The sequence below is a fragment of the Gopherus evgoodei genome, chromosome 9 (assembly GCF_007399415.2).
Source record: "Gopherus evgoodei ecotype Sinaloan lineage chromosome 9, rGopEvg1_v1.p, whole genome shotgun sequence".
Classification (NCBI taxonomy): domain Eukaryota; kingdom Metazoa; phylum Chordata; order Testudines; family Testudinidae; genus Gopherus; species Gopherus evgoodei.
In genome coordinates, this window is record NC_044330.1 from 87020378 (window position 1) to 87035052 (window position 14675).

Consider the following 14675-nt stretch of genomic DNA (forward strand, 5'->3'; position numbering starts at 1 on the left):
TAGATATACACGCACAAGCTCTGCTTGAACTAGTACCCTCAAAATGGCAGTGTGGCAGCGGGGATTTCGGCTAGCTGCCCCAGTACAGTCTTGCCCAACCCCTGGGGATGGAGTCAAGCAGCCAGCCCAAGCCACCACCCATGCTGCTGTGGCCATGCTTCTATTTTAGGTGTTAGCTTGAGCAGAGCTAGTGCATATACCTCCACCTGGAAATCAAACCTTCCAGCTGCTCTGTAGACATACCCTATGAGAAGAGAGAGTCTATTCACGTGTATTCGACGGAGGGGCCTGAATTGATTCAGTGAAGGAACATTAATGGATGCTCCAAAGGAAATCTAGGGTCTGGTTCTGATCTCATTTTTACTGGTGTTAATCTGGAGTAACTCCACTCACATCAATGGAGTTACACTGGTGTAAGTCAGACTGGAATCACACTCCTAATCTCTATGTTGGTTGTGTGCTTTGTACTTAATCAGGGGGCAAGCAGAGAAAGGAGTGCTAAAAAAAGGGGCACGGGGGAGTAACCGGGCTAACAAGGCAGGTAAAACCCTGGTGATGATTTCATTTTCTTCATGAATATAATATTATTACTACATATGTATTAAACTCCATGCGTGCATATGGTTCTATACAGACATTTAACACAAATAATAATAGAAATAGTCCATGTCCCAGAGGTGTTACAGTCTAAAGCCCTGGTTCAGTGATTAATCATGCATGCTGAATTGAAGTAAATGGAACTACTCACGTGCTTAAAGTTAGACATTGAATTAGGGCCTAATTGTGATCACAGCATAGTGAATGATCACAGGGGGATGAGCTGGGGAAAGGAAGCAAAGGGATAGAGCATCACCAGATCTTGCAGGTTACTGTGGTTTGCTACGGGATCATCTGGGAGTTTTTGAGTATCCTTTGTTTTTTCTCATTGTTTTATCATCAGAATCTCTGCATGTAGTTTGTAGATGGGATTGTTGAACTAGGCCAAAGCTGAGCACTTTTGTAAATCCTACCTATATGGAATCATTAAGACACATTTTTAGCAAGAGGACTCTCACACTGATGCAGTGATTCTCCTCTCTTTTACACCAGTTTAGTTTAGGAGAAATTCCTTTGAAGTCAATGGAGTTATGCTGGGGTAAACTGGTGGGAGGGCGAGAACTCCATCCTTTAATAGTTTTTCCAGACAAAACCTGGGAGGATCGGGGGTAGAGAGGGAGAAATGTAGGGTCAGCTCCTACACTCAGTTTCACTAGTGCCTCCCCATTGACTTTGCTGGGGTTGCTTTGGTGCAAATGGGGGCAGGATTAGGCCATAACTTGGTAGATAAAGAGTATACGTGGAAATTAAGCTATTATGGTTGGTTCTTAAATTTTGACTAGCAGTTAAAGCAGAGAATACAGATGATTTGCTTCATGGCTTTATTGATTGATTCATTGATTTTTTTTCTTTTAAATCTCTGATACTGACATGCAAGCTTGTTATTACATTAGAAGACAGTTACCAGGGGAGGGGGTAAAAGGTCATCAGATGCGTCTTCAGCCATAAATCCATTATATGTGATGAGTTACAGCGACTCATGTATAAGAAATGCCAAGATCGTAATTGTAAATAAACCTAAATTAAGAACAGATCAGTTTCAAGACACTTAATGTTCATGTGTGAATGGAAAGCCAAGGAGACCTGCACCTAGGAATAATGGAATAACCGTTTCCATTCCACCACCATCACCATGGCTGATAAATTCATTCTTATTTAGCCAGAGCCATCATCTCCTCAGCCCCCGCCCCAACAATTCATCAAAGTACTCTAATGGCAGATATGCCTGCCAGTCAAAGGAGATGGTGCTTTCTGAGAGGTAGTTGAAGTCTTGTAGATAGGGCATTGGACAGTAAATCAGGAGACCTAAGTTCTATTGCTGGCCCTACCATTGACCTGTTGTTTGACTGTGTGCAGATCACATCTCAGTGTGCCTCTATTTCTTGTCTACTTAGATTGTAAGTTCTTCAAGGCATCAACTTTCTTTCACTATATATTTGTATAGCTCATAGCACATCAACTTTCTGATCTCAGCAAGGGCAGCTAGATGGTACCATAATGCAAATAAGTAATATTATAGGGTCAGTACATGGCAAAACAGTCTTTGAAACGGGCCTGGGTCAAAAGTGTACAAGAAAATATGAGGCAGGAGGAAAGCCAGTAGATTCGTTTTTCTCTGATCTGAAATCCAGATGGAGTACGTGATGGAGGTGAACCCAGTGCCAGCCAAATTTCAAACCACTTTCAGAAAGAAACTTGATCTAGCAGTCTGAGAAGGTGGTTAAGAAAACGGAACTCTTGACTTCTGCTCCTGGCTCTGACACAGTCTTTTTCTGTGCTCTTGGTCATACCATGGAACTGCTCTATGCCTCAGTTTCCCCATGTATGAAATAGGCATAGTGACACTTTCCTTAACTAGTTAATGTTTGAAAAGATATACATGGAGCCATTTAGCACCAGGTTCACAAGGAGAATGTAGGTGCCCAACTGCCCTTTTTCAGCATCTACGCCCAACATTTAGGTGTCACTGGCATTCACAAAACCTTCACTCAGCTGTCGCCTAACCTTGTAGGTTCCAAAAGTCCCTAGGTGCATAAGTTTCTATCAGTAAAGTCCCCTCATTTTCTGCTGATGGGAATGTGCAAAAACCTCCTAAGTCCTCACACCGCCAAGCTGGACAGCTCTTACCTTACACCTATGCCCTGGAGGAATTCACAAAGTGGGTGTTCCTCTGCTGCAGGTCCTGATCCAACAGGCATGCTCAGAGCACACCTAATTCATCATCATCATCATGGGGGTGGTGCTGCCATCCCTCCCTTATACTGAATAGCCCAGTGGTTAAAGCACTCACCCAGGTTGTAGAAGATCTAGGTTTGAATCCCTGCTCTGCCTGGATTAGATCAGGGATTTAAACCCTGGACTCCCACCTTCAGGGGAGCGCCCTAACCACTGGGCTATACAGTCATTCTCACACATTCTGCCCCAGTGATTATTTAAGTATTGCATATAAAGTGGAACAGCATCAACAGGAGAGAATGAGCCCCACCTTAGAATACAGAATAGCGTAGTGGTTAGGGCACTAGCGGGGAGGATAGAAGGGAGGCACTGCCACCATCTCCTCCATTTTTCATGAGAAAGGGATGACCTGGCTTAGGTGCCTAACTCCAAAAGAGGTTTCATAACTGAGACTCATGGGTGGAGATAGGCACCTCACTCCAGTATAGAGTTAAGCACCCAACTCCCCTTGAGCAGCAGGGATTAGGCCCCAAACCTCTCCTTGAGATTTCCTACTGGCTAGCTTAGACAGTCCCCAGCTCAATGTGCCAGCAGCTGTGAGTCCCTTTTCTAGGGGCCTGATTCTTTCCATGCATTGGTGGGAAGCCTGTCGCCTAACTCGGGGCTGCGAATGCTACGATGCAGAAAGGCATTTAAAATGTAAATATTACAGAGCTGGTTGTTGCAATGCATCAAGTCCCCCATGTGAATCTAGATCGTAGCTACTTCAATATTCATATACTCCTAGGACTCACAGAAGGAGGGTATATTGGGACTATAGACATGCTGCTGATCCTAAAATAAGAAACATTCAGGGCCCAATTCACAGCTGATTTACATATATGCAGTTCCGAGGAAGTCAATGGAGTTGTGTCTGCGTATGTCAGCAGTGAATTTAGCCCTCAGGATTCTCCAGCTGATTCAGTGTTGAAGGTTAACTTTAGAGTCAACATTTGAAAAATGTAAATGCCCCTTGGTTGAACAAGGCCTGATTTTCCATCAGATGGTTCACCCAAACCCTATATAGCCTTTCTCTTCAGCTTTAGCTCAATGCTCCTACAACACTGCCTGGCGTGTGTGCAGGTGGTGCCTGTGCAGTGATAATGATGGAAATTGGGAAGGGATGCTCAGAAGATGGCTCTGCTTTGCTAATAACAGCTGATAGCCATGCTCTAGTGTCCAGCACATGAAGTCCTAGAAATTGGTGGCAATGGGAGCTTTACCTGACTAAAGACTGTGGGGCCAGATTCTGATCTCACCTACTGTATTGTAAATCAGGAGCAATTCCAATCATTTTAATGAGGTGTAACTCCAGATATATGCTGGTATAGCTGACATGAATCTATCCCTGATTGTGGACCTCTGGATCTGACTAGAACAGAATATCACCTGATTTCTGAATTCCAAAAAAATAAATAAACCTAAAAAATGCTGTCCCTGCCTGTGCTGAATTCTCTAGTGCTTTGTCCAGTTCAGTTATTAATTACTAAGAATATTGGACTTCCACAACTTCCCTTGGGAGGCTGGTTCACAGTCTGATAGCTCAGCAGCTCTCAACCAGGGGTCCGCGAGCCCATTCAGGGGTCCTCAGGGCCCCCTGGCTGAAACCCAGTGCTCCCCGGCGCTGAAGCCATGAGCGGCGCGGGACTGATACTGGTGTGGCAGAGCAGTTTGTGCCACTGCACCGGCAGCCCCCCAACCTTTTAAAGCCAGGAGCTGCATGGGGCTGAAGCCAGCAAACCTCCCCCTGCCCCAAGCCGGGAGCAGCAGGGGGCTGAAGCCAGGAGCCCAAGCACACCTCCCCACACCCTGCTGAAGCTGGGAGCTGCATTGGGAGCCCCTCCAGCCCATACACAGCCCCTAGCTACCTTCTTCCTGCACCCTGACCTCACCCCCCTGCCTGCACACAGCCCCTAGCTACCCCCTGCCTGCACCCTGAGTTCCCCCCCTGCCCGCACACAGCCCCTAGCTACCCCCTCCCTGCACCGAGCTCCTCCCATCCACACACAGCCCCTAGCTACCCCCTGCCTGCACCCTGAGCTACCCCCCTGCCTGCACACAGCCTCTAGCTACCCCCTCCCTGCACCCTGAGCTCCTCCCATCCAAACACAGCCCCTAGGTACCCCCTGCCTGCACCCTGAACTACCTCCCTGCCCGCACACAGCTCCTAGCTATCCCCTGCCTGCACCCTGAGCTACCTCCCCGCCTGTACACAGCCTCTAGCTACCCCCCGCCAGCACCCTGAGCTACCCCCTGCCTGCACACAGCCCCTAGCTCCCCCCTGCCTGTGCCCTGAATTATATTTTTTGGTTGTGTGCTCCCCACAGCCCAGATAGGCTGCTTGGCTTCTGAGTGAGTCATGGGGGGCACTCCCTCTCCGGACCCTGCTGTGCAGAGCTGGCTTGAGCCCCTCCAGCCCTTTCCACTCCAAAATAGAGGTAAAACTATGCCTATTCCCAAGGGCCCTCCCCAGCCAGGAGCCCCAAGGTCTGCCTCCCTCACTGGGCCCTGGAGTTTCTATAGCATGTTGAGAGGGGCCTCAGCAAGAAAAAGGTTGAGAACCCCTGTGATATCTCTCACCTGATGTTTGACCTACATTTCCCTTTGCTCAGTGTCATCCCTTTACCTGTCATTAAATGCTCTCAGACCCAGCTGCTGACATTCAGAAGTGGGTAGGCAAGACTGACATGAAAGTTTATTGGAGCCAGTTCACAGCAACTTGCCAAGAGTCATCTGGCTCAGACTCGAAATAGGTCAAGCAAGTCCCACCCTGAGCAGCCCATCACCTCCTTGGCCACCTCTTGGACTCACACCCTTTTGTAATGTACTCTGTGGCCAGTGGGTAATGTAGTGAAGAGATCATTCCCACAAGGTTAGTAGTCTTGCATAAAAGCAAACCTCCATTTATGTCTAGTCTCATCATTTACAGAGACTCAGTTAAGGTAATTTGGGGGGAAGGATAGACCATTGGTTTAGATACTGGCCTGGGACACAGGAGGCATGTGTTCACTTTCTTGCTCTGCCATAGACTTCCTGTGTGACTTGGGCATGTCAGTAGCTCTCCATATGACTCATTAAAGGCAAAGATTACAATGAGGCTGGGCAGAACTCAATTTTTATTATTTTTTTTATAATTTTGACAGATATTTATTTTTAAGCATTTTTTTCAGTTTTTATTGATTTCAATGTTCACAATGGCGAGAAATTATGAGGATGGTCAGACAATAATTAGTTAACGACAGTACACGTTGAGATTCAAAAAGTTAATGCTTTATAACTATTAAAACACAAATTGTCAACATCACATGCCAAAATATACAAAGTCAATATCTGTGTATGGTGAAGCTGACATTTGCCAACATTTACTGATAAAAAATCTAATCGTTCCAAGCCTAATTATGACTGTGAGGGGCTCACATACTACAGTAATGGGAAACATATAGGTACTAATATAGACCTGCAAGTTGTTATATTCCGATAGAAATTTATATTCTCAGAGTTTCTTTTAAAGGTATCTCTGTAACCAGATTGAAACAGGATGAAATAGTGGTCCCACTTTCACTGGTAACCACAAGAATGCAGAGTTTGGGGCTTTCTCTGCAGCTTCTGTGGCAGCAGTTCAATAAAACTCTGTCCTCCCCTGTTATGTAGGCACTTGTGAAAGGCAGAAGACAGTGTGTCAGAACACCTGGCCATTAAAATCCTCCACTGGTATAGGCTCCATGAAAGACCCTACGCCAGTGGCAGAATGCTTGACACAAGAGACAATCTAGCTCATCTGTCTAAAAGAAGCTTGAATTGTCATTGCCCATTCCATAAACAAAGGACTTCAGTCTCAGTAGAATCCTAGACATTTGCACCCTGGATTCTCTGGCATGTCAGTTTAGCAGTTTCCAAGGGGCTTAGATTCACATGAAGGAAAAAAAGGAATAAGAAAAATATAATTGACAACTGTATTCTTTTAAATTTTCTTTAATTCTTGTTCCTGATGGATCCTCTAATGGAAGACGCATTGCCCTTAATTATGTAATATACAATAGTTGGCTTCAGCTTAATATTGCATTATTGAACCCAAAGACTGGCATAAAAAAATGATGCATGCAACGAATGTATTGTTTTCAAAGCTAGAGCAGCTTGATGAGAAAAGCTCCTGGGAAAAATCAAATCTGGGACTGAAACAGATTTTTTTTCCCTCAGTGACAGAAGGCATCAAAAATGAGCCTGATGAAAAGGACGACATTTCGCTTGCTTTTCTTTTTCTGATCTTTTCGTCTCCCAGAGCACCAATCAGATTATCAGTCACTAATTAGAGCACAGCAGTGTCAGTCAGAAAAGGCCCTGCTCAGTGAAAGGAGATTCTGTGCCTGGCAGTAATAGCATGGACTTGTGTCAAGAGGTGGGCTGGGGCTGGGGCTGGGGACGGGGACGGAGAGTGGGTGAATGATTTTCAGAAGCTAAGCATCTTTCCCCAGCCTTTGGTAATGTTTATTCAGAGGTCATCTTGGTCATGTGGGGGATAATGTTCTTCTGCCCACGCTAAAGGGTTCTTCCCTGTAATGCTGTTATTCTCAACTCTTGTTTCTTCTTTGCTCATTATATGAAGCCCTCACACACCCCCAGTTTTCCTCCACTGCCTGGTTATGGAAAGCAATGCTCACCTATGGCATAGCTGGGAAGCTGATGATTGACAACTTTCATCAGTCACACAGGCATAGGCCCTCCCTTGCAGCCCTTGGAACTGGCCCTCCGAACCTTGTGTGTCACTTCTGTGATGCTTGCAGCCTACAGGGAGCATGAAGCACAGTCTCAGCCTCCAACTGAGTTGACCTTCTGGTCTATCCTGCTGCCTGCTAAGTGCTCAGGCCCTGCCCATGATGGCTTGAAGAGGAACTGAGAATTTGTCTTTCTTTTTTCTACACTTAACTTGGAGCAGGACACATACCTCTCCATAGTCTGTGTATGGGACTCAAAGTACACACACACACACGCACACAGGCATAGTCACCTTTTAGGCTGTGTGGATGTGGATCAGATCCAGGCTATGTATTAGTCTTTACAGAGCCATTACATTGGTTGGTTCACAGTTGCTCGACCACACATATTAGAAACTGAGTTTCACCCCTAACAAGGGCCAAATTTTCAGAAAATTCAGACAAAATTTGAATGTACAGTTGCTATGATAAAATACCCCTACTTGCCGCCATAATTGCCTATAATTACCACTGTAAAACACGCCAATGGATGCTGCACACACAGCCGCCGAAATAAATTATGTGAATGCAGTTTCGTGTGCCGGGTCTACCAACGTGGCCCTGAGTGATTTCAGACCTCCCCCACTTTTGAGTCAATTGATTTGTTGCGCCAGATCCTCAGGTGCTGTGAACTGGACGAGCTGCACTGAAGTCAGTGGAGTTATGCCAAGTCACAGCTGCTGAGGTTCTACCTTTGTCGTCTTTAGCAATTTTTCTCAATCTGTGAGGCCGGTTATGTAGGAGAGCTAGGCTCATGGCTGCTTAGGGAAAAGGAGAAGAAAATGAAGACGATTTTGGGGCTTTGCTTAGGACTAGAGGAAACCACATGCCAGCATTGACTGTTCAGTGCTGAATACTAAATGGTCACTAGAGAGTTCCTCACTGGTGGATGTGAGCTGGCTGCCTCCATCCACATGACTAGACTATACAACCTAAATGTACAGGCCCTTAGCCTCAGCATCCCAGCTTAATTCTGTTAGGAGAGGTCGACGTACCTTTAGGGTATGTCTACAAAGCAAGTGGGAGCAGGCTAGTAGAGCTAGCATGTTAAAAATAGCAGCATGGCAATACACCTGAGTACAAACCCACCCATTTCCCTGGGCATGTACTCGGGCAGCTCATCCAAGCCGCTGCCTGTGACACCATAGCCACACTGCTATTTTTAGCACACTAGGTCAAGCACACTCCCAGCTGCTGTGTAGACATACCCTTGCTATACTTACAGAAGGAATGCTAGGAGGGCTGTGCTGGGAAAGCGTGCTTCACTGTGCTGCTGCTTGTGTAATGAAAACTGGTCAGTTGTGTATTAATTAATTTAAAGCTAACTGCAATACATCTTTCCTAACAAACAAAACCTTGGAATGCATCTATTTATAGCTGATACACGGTTCAAATTGTTTCCCCAGCATACACAATGTAATAAAAACCCTATAATTTTAGATCTCATTTTTACATCCCTTGCAGGGACTACACAGTTTGGATTCAGCTAATGAAGTAGAAGTATTTACAGAGTCCTCTCTGTGTCCTCAGGCTTTGGATGCTACCACTGGAGTAAACCAGTCTCCCAGAGCCTGCTTTTTATTTTTAGCAAGCAACCTCTTCCTTGCAATGAGAAATTATTATCGGTGGGGTTGTATGAATCCTCCCTCATTGCTGGATGTATCCTAAGCAAGGGCAGTGATTTCTGGAGCCCCCAGGCTTTTGAGAGGTTCCTTATTCAAGGTTCCTTATTCTATCTGTAGAGCCTCAGCAACGTGCATGCAACTCATGGCCTCTATAAGCAGAAGGCTCTAACTAGCAGGCAACTGAGCCTAATTCCTAACTCTGATTTTGAACTCATTTAAGGTGCCAGAAGACATATAAACAGCTCTACTCCCGGCTCTTTGCAAGTGTGCAGGGCTCAACTAGCTCTGATGAGGTGCACAGAGACCCTGGTGATGAGCGCAAGATAGACAGAGAAACACCTCACTAAGGCTGCACAGGAGCTGTGTTGCAGTTGCTGCAGCAGTGGGAACTGAATACGCTGTGACAATGCATTAGCTATGACTCAGTGAATTTTCCCTTGTCACTGGACCCAAACATTCATTTAGAATAAATGAGCGATCTTAACTACAGATTGGCCTGAACTGGGCCTCCAGTCTAACCTCCCCCCACAAAGAAACTGTGGGGAAGGGTTCAGTTTTGGTTCCACCTGCACATGCAAATCCAGAAGGGAGCCTGTTTTCTGGACCCTTTGGATGTGACTGAAGTGGCACGAGAACAGCTATTCCCACAAGATTTCCACCATATCAGGCTGAAGCCTTACTAGCTGTTGTTCATCATTGTCTAACCCTAAACTGAGCCCCGATCCAGCCACAAATCCAGAACCTAATCTGGATCCAGATCCAAACAACCGTCTACTCACTTTTTAACTCTTGCTTCTCAGTCCTGCCCCGGCCTTGTAGCCAGAACCCTTCTGAGTCTGCCTGTGAAGCTTCAAAGTAAGAGGTGCGTCTAGGGATCAAAGACTAAGACAGATACACAGTGCAGGTGGTGGAGAATTCACCCGTTTTAATATATAGGTTTTAATTAACTCAAACACCCCTACTCCCCCAAAATTCAAAATCTCAGCCCAATTAGCAGAGGATGAATGGATTTGTTCTCTCAGAGTGGGAGAGGAGCTGTGTTTTCAAGACCATCTGCTTATGAGTCCTTTAAAAAAAATGTTGGAGAAGAAAACAAGCTTTAACCTGAGGGGGAGAAAAGAAGGGGGAAGGCATTCTGGCAGCCTGCGGCGGGGGGCTTTGACAGCGCATGGGGATGGACGCTGCCACCCTGAACGAGCTTGGGCTGGGGGCTCTAATCCCCTGCAAAGGGGGAGTGGTTAACAATCTATAAGGAAAGGCTTTGAGAGCCCCAGGAGGCAGGGAACCTTTGGTTTACTGTGATGCCCAGCCCTACATGGGGGGCTTGAGATGAGGAGATCTCCTGAGAGCCTGAAGGGAGAAGGGTCTAACAGGGAAATTGCTCCAGTGGCCGGTGAGTGGAGGGGCTCTGATATGCTGCACAGGGGGAAGGAGGGAATTTCCCTGATGGCCTGAACAGGACTGCTCTGATAAATTAAAGAGTGGGTGGTTTCCCTCACAGCCCTGCCTGAGGGTAGCCCCTCAGAACCTGCATTATTTGCTTCTTCTGAAAGCCTCCGTAGCTGAGAATCTGACCATCCTGGGGAGAGGGGGACTCGGGCAGCTTGCATGAGGAGGTGGGACACTGACATCATGGAAGGGAGACTGTGGTGAAAGGGGGCTCTGGCAGCTTGTGATGGGAAGCAGGGACACTGGCAGGCTGTGAGGGGAGCCTGTTGTGATGGAGGGAGCTCTGGAAGCCTGTGAAGGGCAGTGAGGATACTCACAGCCTGTGAGGGGCATTGATGAAGATGAGGGCTCTGGCATCCTGAGAAGGGAGCCTATGGTGTAGGAGGGGGCCTCTGGCCCTGGCAGGGGACACTGGGGGGCAGTAGGGTTTGACAACCTGAGTGGGGAATTGTTCTGACGGTGCTGCTGTCTCTTCTTCACTTTGAATCAATCAATAGGAACAAAATCTCTGCATTTTTCTCTTTATTTCCCCCAAATCGGTTTTTTTTAGTTTTTCCTCACTAGTTTTCTGGTTAAAAAATAAACAGTGTGGTGCTTTGATGTATCTAGTGGTAGGAGAATCCCCTCGGAATCAGTGCTTCTCTCCACTCTGCCCCATATGCCTGCATACATCCGGCTTGGCAAAGTGGCTCACTCTGCCTCGTTCTCTGTGCCCCTTAGGGAGACGACATCTTAGATCGGAGCTCTGAGTTGATCTACACTGGGGAGATGTCCTGGATTTACCAGCCTTATGGACGGAACCAGCAGCGCGTTTTCTTTCTCTTTGATCACCAGATGGTTCTCTGCAAAAAGGTAATGAAACCCACATGAAATCAGTGCTGTTCAGGGCACAGTGAGGATGAGGCAGTCAGTGCTGAGCATCTTTCAAATGAAGCCATCCCAAAACATTTTTCAGGCCTGGAAGATAGGAACTCTCACAAAGAAGGAAATGTGGCAAGTAGGCAGGGAATAGAGCTGAAATTTAGACCGGACAGAGTTTATTTTTCCAAGCTAGTTACCATGAGGGGAGACTGCAAGAAACAGGGTTTCCGGCTGTCTCAAGATTTGTTGGGTTGTCCCAGTTTTATTAGGTGGAGCCTGCCGGAATTTTCAGCGGTCATAAAACCAGACATTAGAGCCATGAAACATAATGATGTTATGACATTGCATCAGAGCTTAAGGATATCTTGGCAGGACGTGATGATGTAGGGTGCAGAGGTCACTGGGAAGGATTTGGCCAAGAAAAAATCCAAAAGTCCTGATTGTTCCAGGGAGGGAGCAATGGAAGCAGGAAGTAATGGGGGAGGAAAGTAAGTGAGGATGAGTGTCCCACTGAAGGGGAAATAGTAGAAGGCCAGACTGGTGAGCATTACAGTGAGGAGTGGATGGAGGGCAGAGGAAAGTTAGTGAGGAGAATAGGCAGAGGAGACAGAGGGCAAGGTCACATTGAGGGGAATGGACGGGACGGGTCAGTGGGGAAGGTCACGGTGAAGGAATGGATGGAATCACAGGGGAAAGTTACAGTAGATGGAAGTCCTGGAGAAGGTCACAGTGAGGGAAATGGACAGAGGGAACGGAGGAAGGTCTTGGTGTGGGGAATGGCTGCTGTTCTTCCTGTGGAACAAATATATCTGTTATGAAGCATTTCCCATATGAGACCTATAAATACGTGCATGAGATGTTTGTCGATTTCTGAAAGAAGCGTAAAAGCTCTGACTGTATGCTGCAGCTGTTCCCCTAGGACCTGTGGCAGGCACTGAACACCCATGTGCCATACCTGAAAATTGCTGTAAAATGAGCAAAAAAATCCACATTGTTGGATGGCTTGACACCCTGAGTGGAGAAGCAAAAAGTTGTTTTTTCACACAAAGCATCCCGAGGAATGGAAAACAGTGACTCAAATGCTGTTGAGCAGTCTCCTCAGCATGAGGTCTGTCCCTCCATTTTAGACCCAGATTTCCCTCATCTCACCCAGATCTGGCCAGCCTGCACTTCTATTTTTGTGCATTCTAGACACCAGAAACACTAAATCACAGAAAAGAGGTTATAACACGTTGAGAGGTTTTTATGCTAGCAGCAAATCCCACCTCCATTTGTCAGCTGCGTGTCTTGGTCGTTTTCTCATGTGTCCTTTATTTTGGCTCTTTGCCCCACCTTCATTTTTGGGTGTCGGTTGCAGTGTATGATCTGGAATCAGGTGACTCCAGCATTTCTGTATGAACTGTGAAACCTGGCACTTGAGCAGATGGGTCAGGGACTCAATATAATGGTCATTTCAGCCTCCAGAGGTAACACCAAGCAAAGTTCTGGGCTATGCAAGGCTGGCATTGCCTGTCATCACAGTGGTGTGTGGTCTAAACCTAAGCTACATGAAACCACCAGCACAAGCTCCTTGGTGGCTTATCAGGCACACATCTGAATGGAGGCGCATCATTAAGGTAGGGAAGGGTGATCCAGCGTGCCAATCGTGTAACCTTTTAGTGTCAGCACTGACATATGTACCAGTGGCTGGCAATCCTGTTGTAAACGATGCTATCATAATACAAGCCTCCTGCCTATCCGCCTGTGATGTTGTTCTAGTCTCATTAACATAATCTTGAGTCATTATTCTGACAAAAGACTCAGGAAAGCATCAGTGTCTGAAGTGACAGAGCTCATCAATCCTGGATATTTCTGTCTTCTGAGAGATTGGAATTCATCGACTTTTGTGCTGTAGATATACATGCAGAGGGAGTCTCTTGGATCAACTGCAAGCGTGAATGAGAATAACCCACGGATGCCACAGCCCTGCCTTCTCAGGCTGTGTTCTTGTCAGGTCTTGTATGTAAAGTGAGGGTTGAGCATGGTCAAAATGTGGATAGGAGCCCTCCAAGGAATACCCAGGTGCTGAGGAAATGGTGTGGATGGCTCTTGAGTCACTATGGAACCAATGCTTCAGCATTGTGCTAAGGGGAGCTGTGGCCTGATAATTCAGGAAGGTGATGTTTTTCCTTCTGAGTTACAGCTGACTGAATTTCTGCTTTCTGAAGATTTTTTTTTCTTTCTTTCTCATTGCTTTTCCTTTTACACTCTTCCTGGCACTGTAAAATGAACTCCTACGGTCAGAGAACAGTCAAGCTGGGACCGAGGGTATAAGCAGCTTGATTTGAACTTTAATCCTTAGCTCCTAAACTTCCACCGTGACTTTGAATTTCTAATTTCTTAAAGCAAAATTCAGTTTTGTTTGTATCGGGCCTGCTCATGCAAGGTAATGAGCATCTCCTGAAAGATGCCAAAAGTCCTCAAGTCCCATTGGAATCAGACATAGGCCTTCAGTGAGGTCACTGGGAGCTGAGGGTGCTCAGTGGCCAGAAGGATTGGGTCTGTTAAGTTCACCCAGTAGCACCTTCTCCCCTTATTCAGTCGTTCTGGCACTTCCTTTCACTTGTATATATCAGTTCTTCCACTCAGTAGGGTTTGGAGAATACCACATTCCATGCATGTCTTCACAGGAGAATCGAACAAGACCTCTAATCATTTTGAGGTCTATCCTAGCCCGTCGAGTGGGTATCAGCCCATTTCCTGGAGGAAAAGAATTCATATCAGAAAATGCATAAGCACTAGTGGTACTAGTTGGCACTCTTGTAAGGAACAGAGGTTAAGAGTTGAAGGTAGTGTCCCTGGTGACTAAACTAACTGCTCATCTTGTGAAGCCATCCCTCCAGGTCAGGATGGCCACACAGGCTTACAGGCCCTTTGTGTATCTGCAGTACCTGCCTCTGTCTGTGCATTATTGATTGTGCTTATGATGTTAATCTTGTAGCTTTGCTTGCACGAAAAATCCAGTTTTTATTTTTTTAAAAACTGTGTGTTTTTAAGCACATTCTTCCTTCTTTATAGCAGTGTCCTTGAGTATTATTTTAAAAAGATTGTTTGAATAAGGGATTGACACTAGAGTTATCCCACAGTTCGGGTTCACACATGCTGTAGACTTAAACCGGGGTGATATACAGCATGTGTT

At 46.2% G+C, this 14675-nt stretch overlaps 1 protein-coding gene across 9 annotated transcripts in view; it reads left to right on the top strand.

The window, feature by feature from the left end:
• ARHGEF9 (Cdc42 guanine nucleotide exchange factor 9) overlaps positions 1-14675 on the top strand; it is a 326751-nt gene that overhangs the window by 275207 nt on the left and 36869 nt on the right. For all 9 annotated transcript variants that reach the window (XM_030576347.1, XM_030576348.1, XM_030576355.1 and 6 more), the window contains one exon: positions 11357-11488. In XM_030576347.1, coding sequence (XP_030432207.1) covers positions 11357-11488 — 132 coding nt within the window. The remainder of the gene's footprint in view (positions 1-11356; positions 11489-14675) is intronic.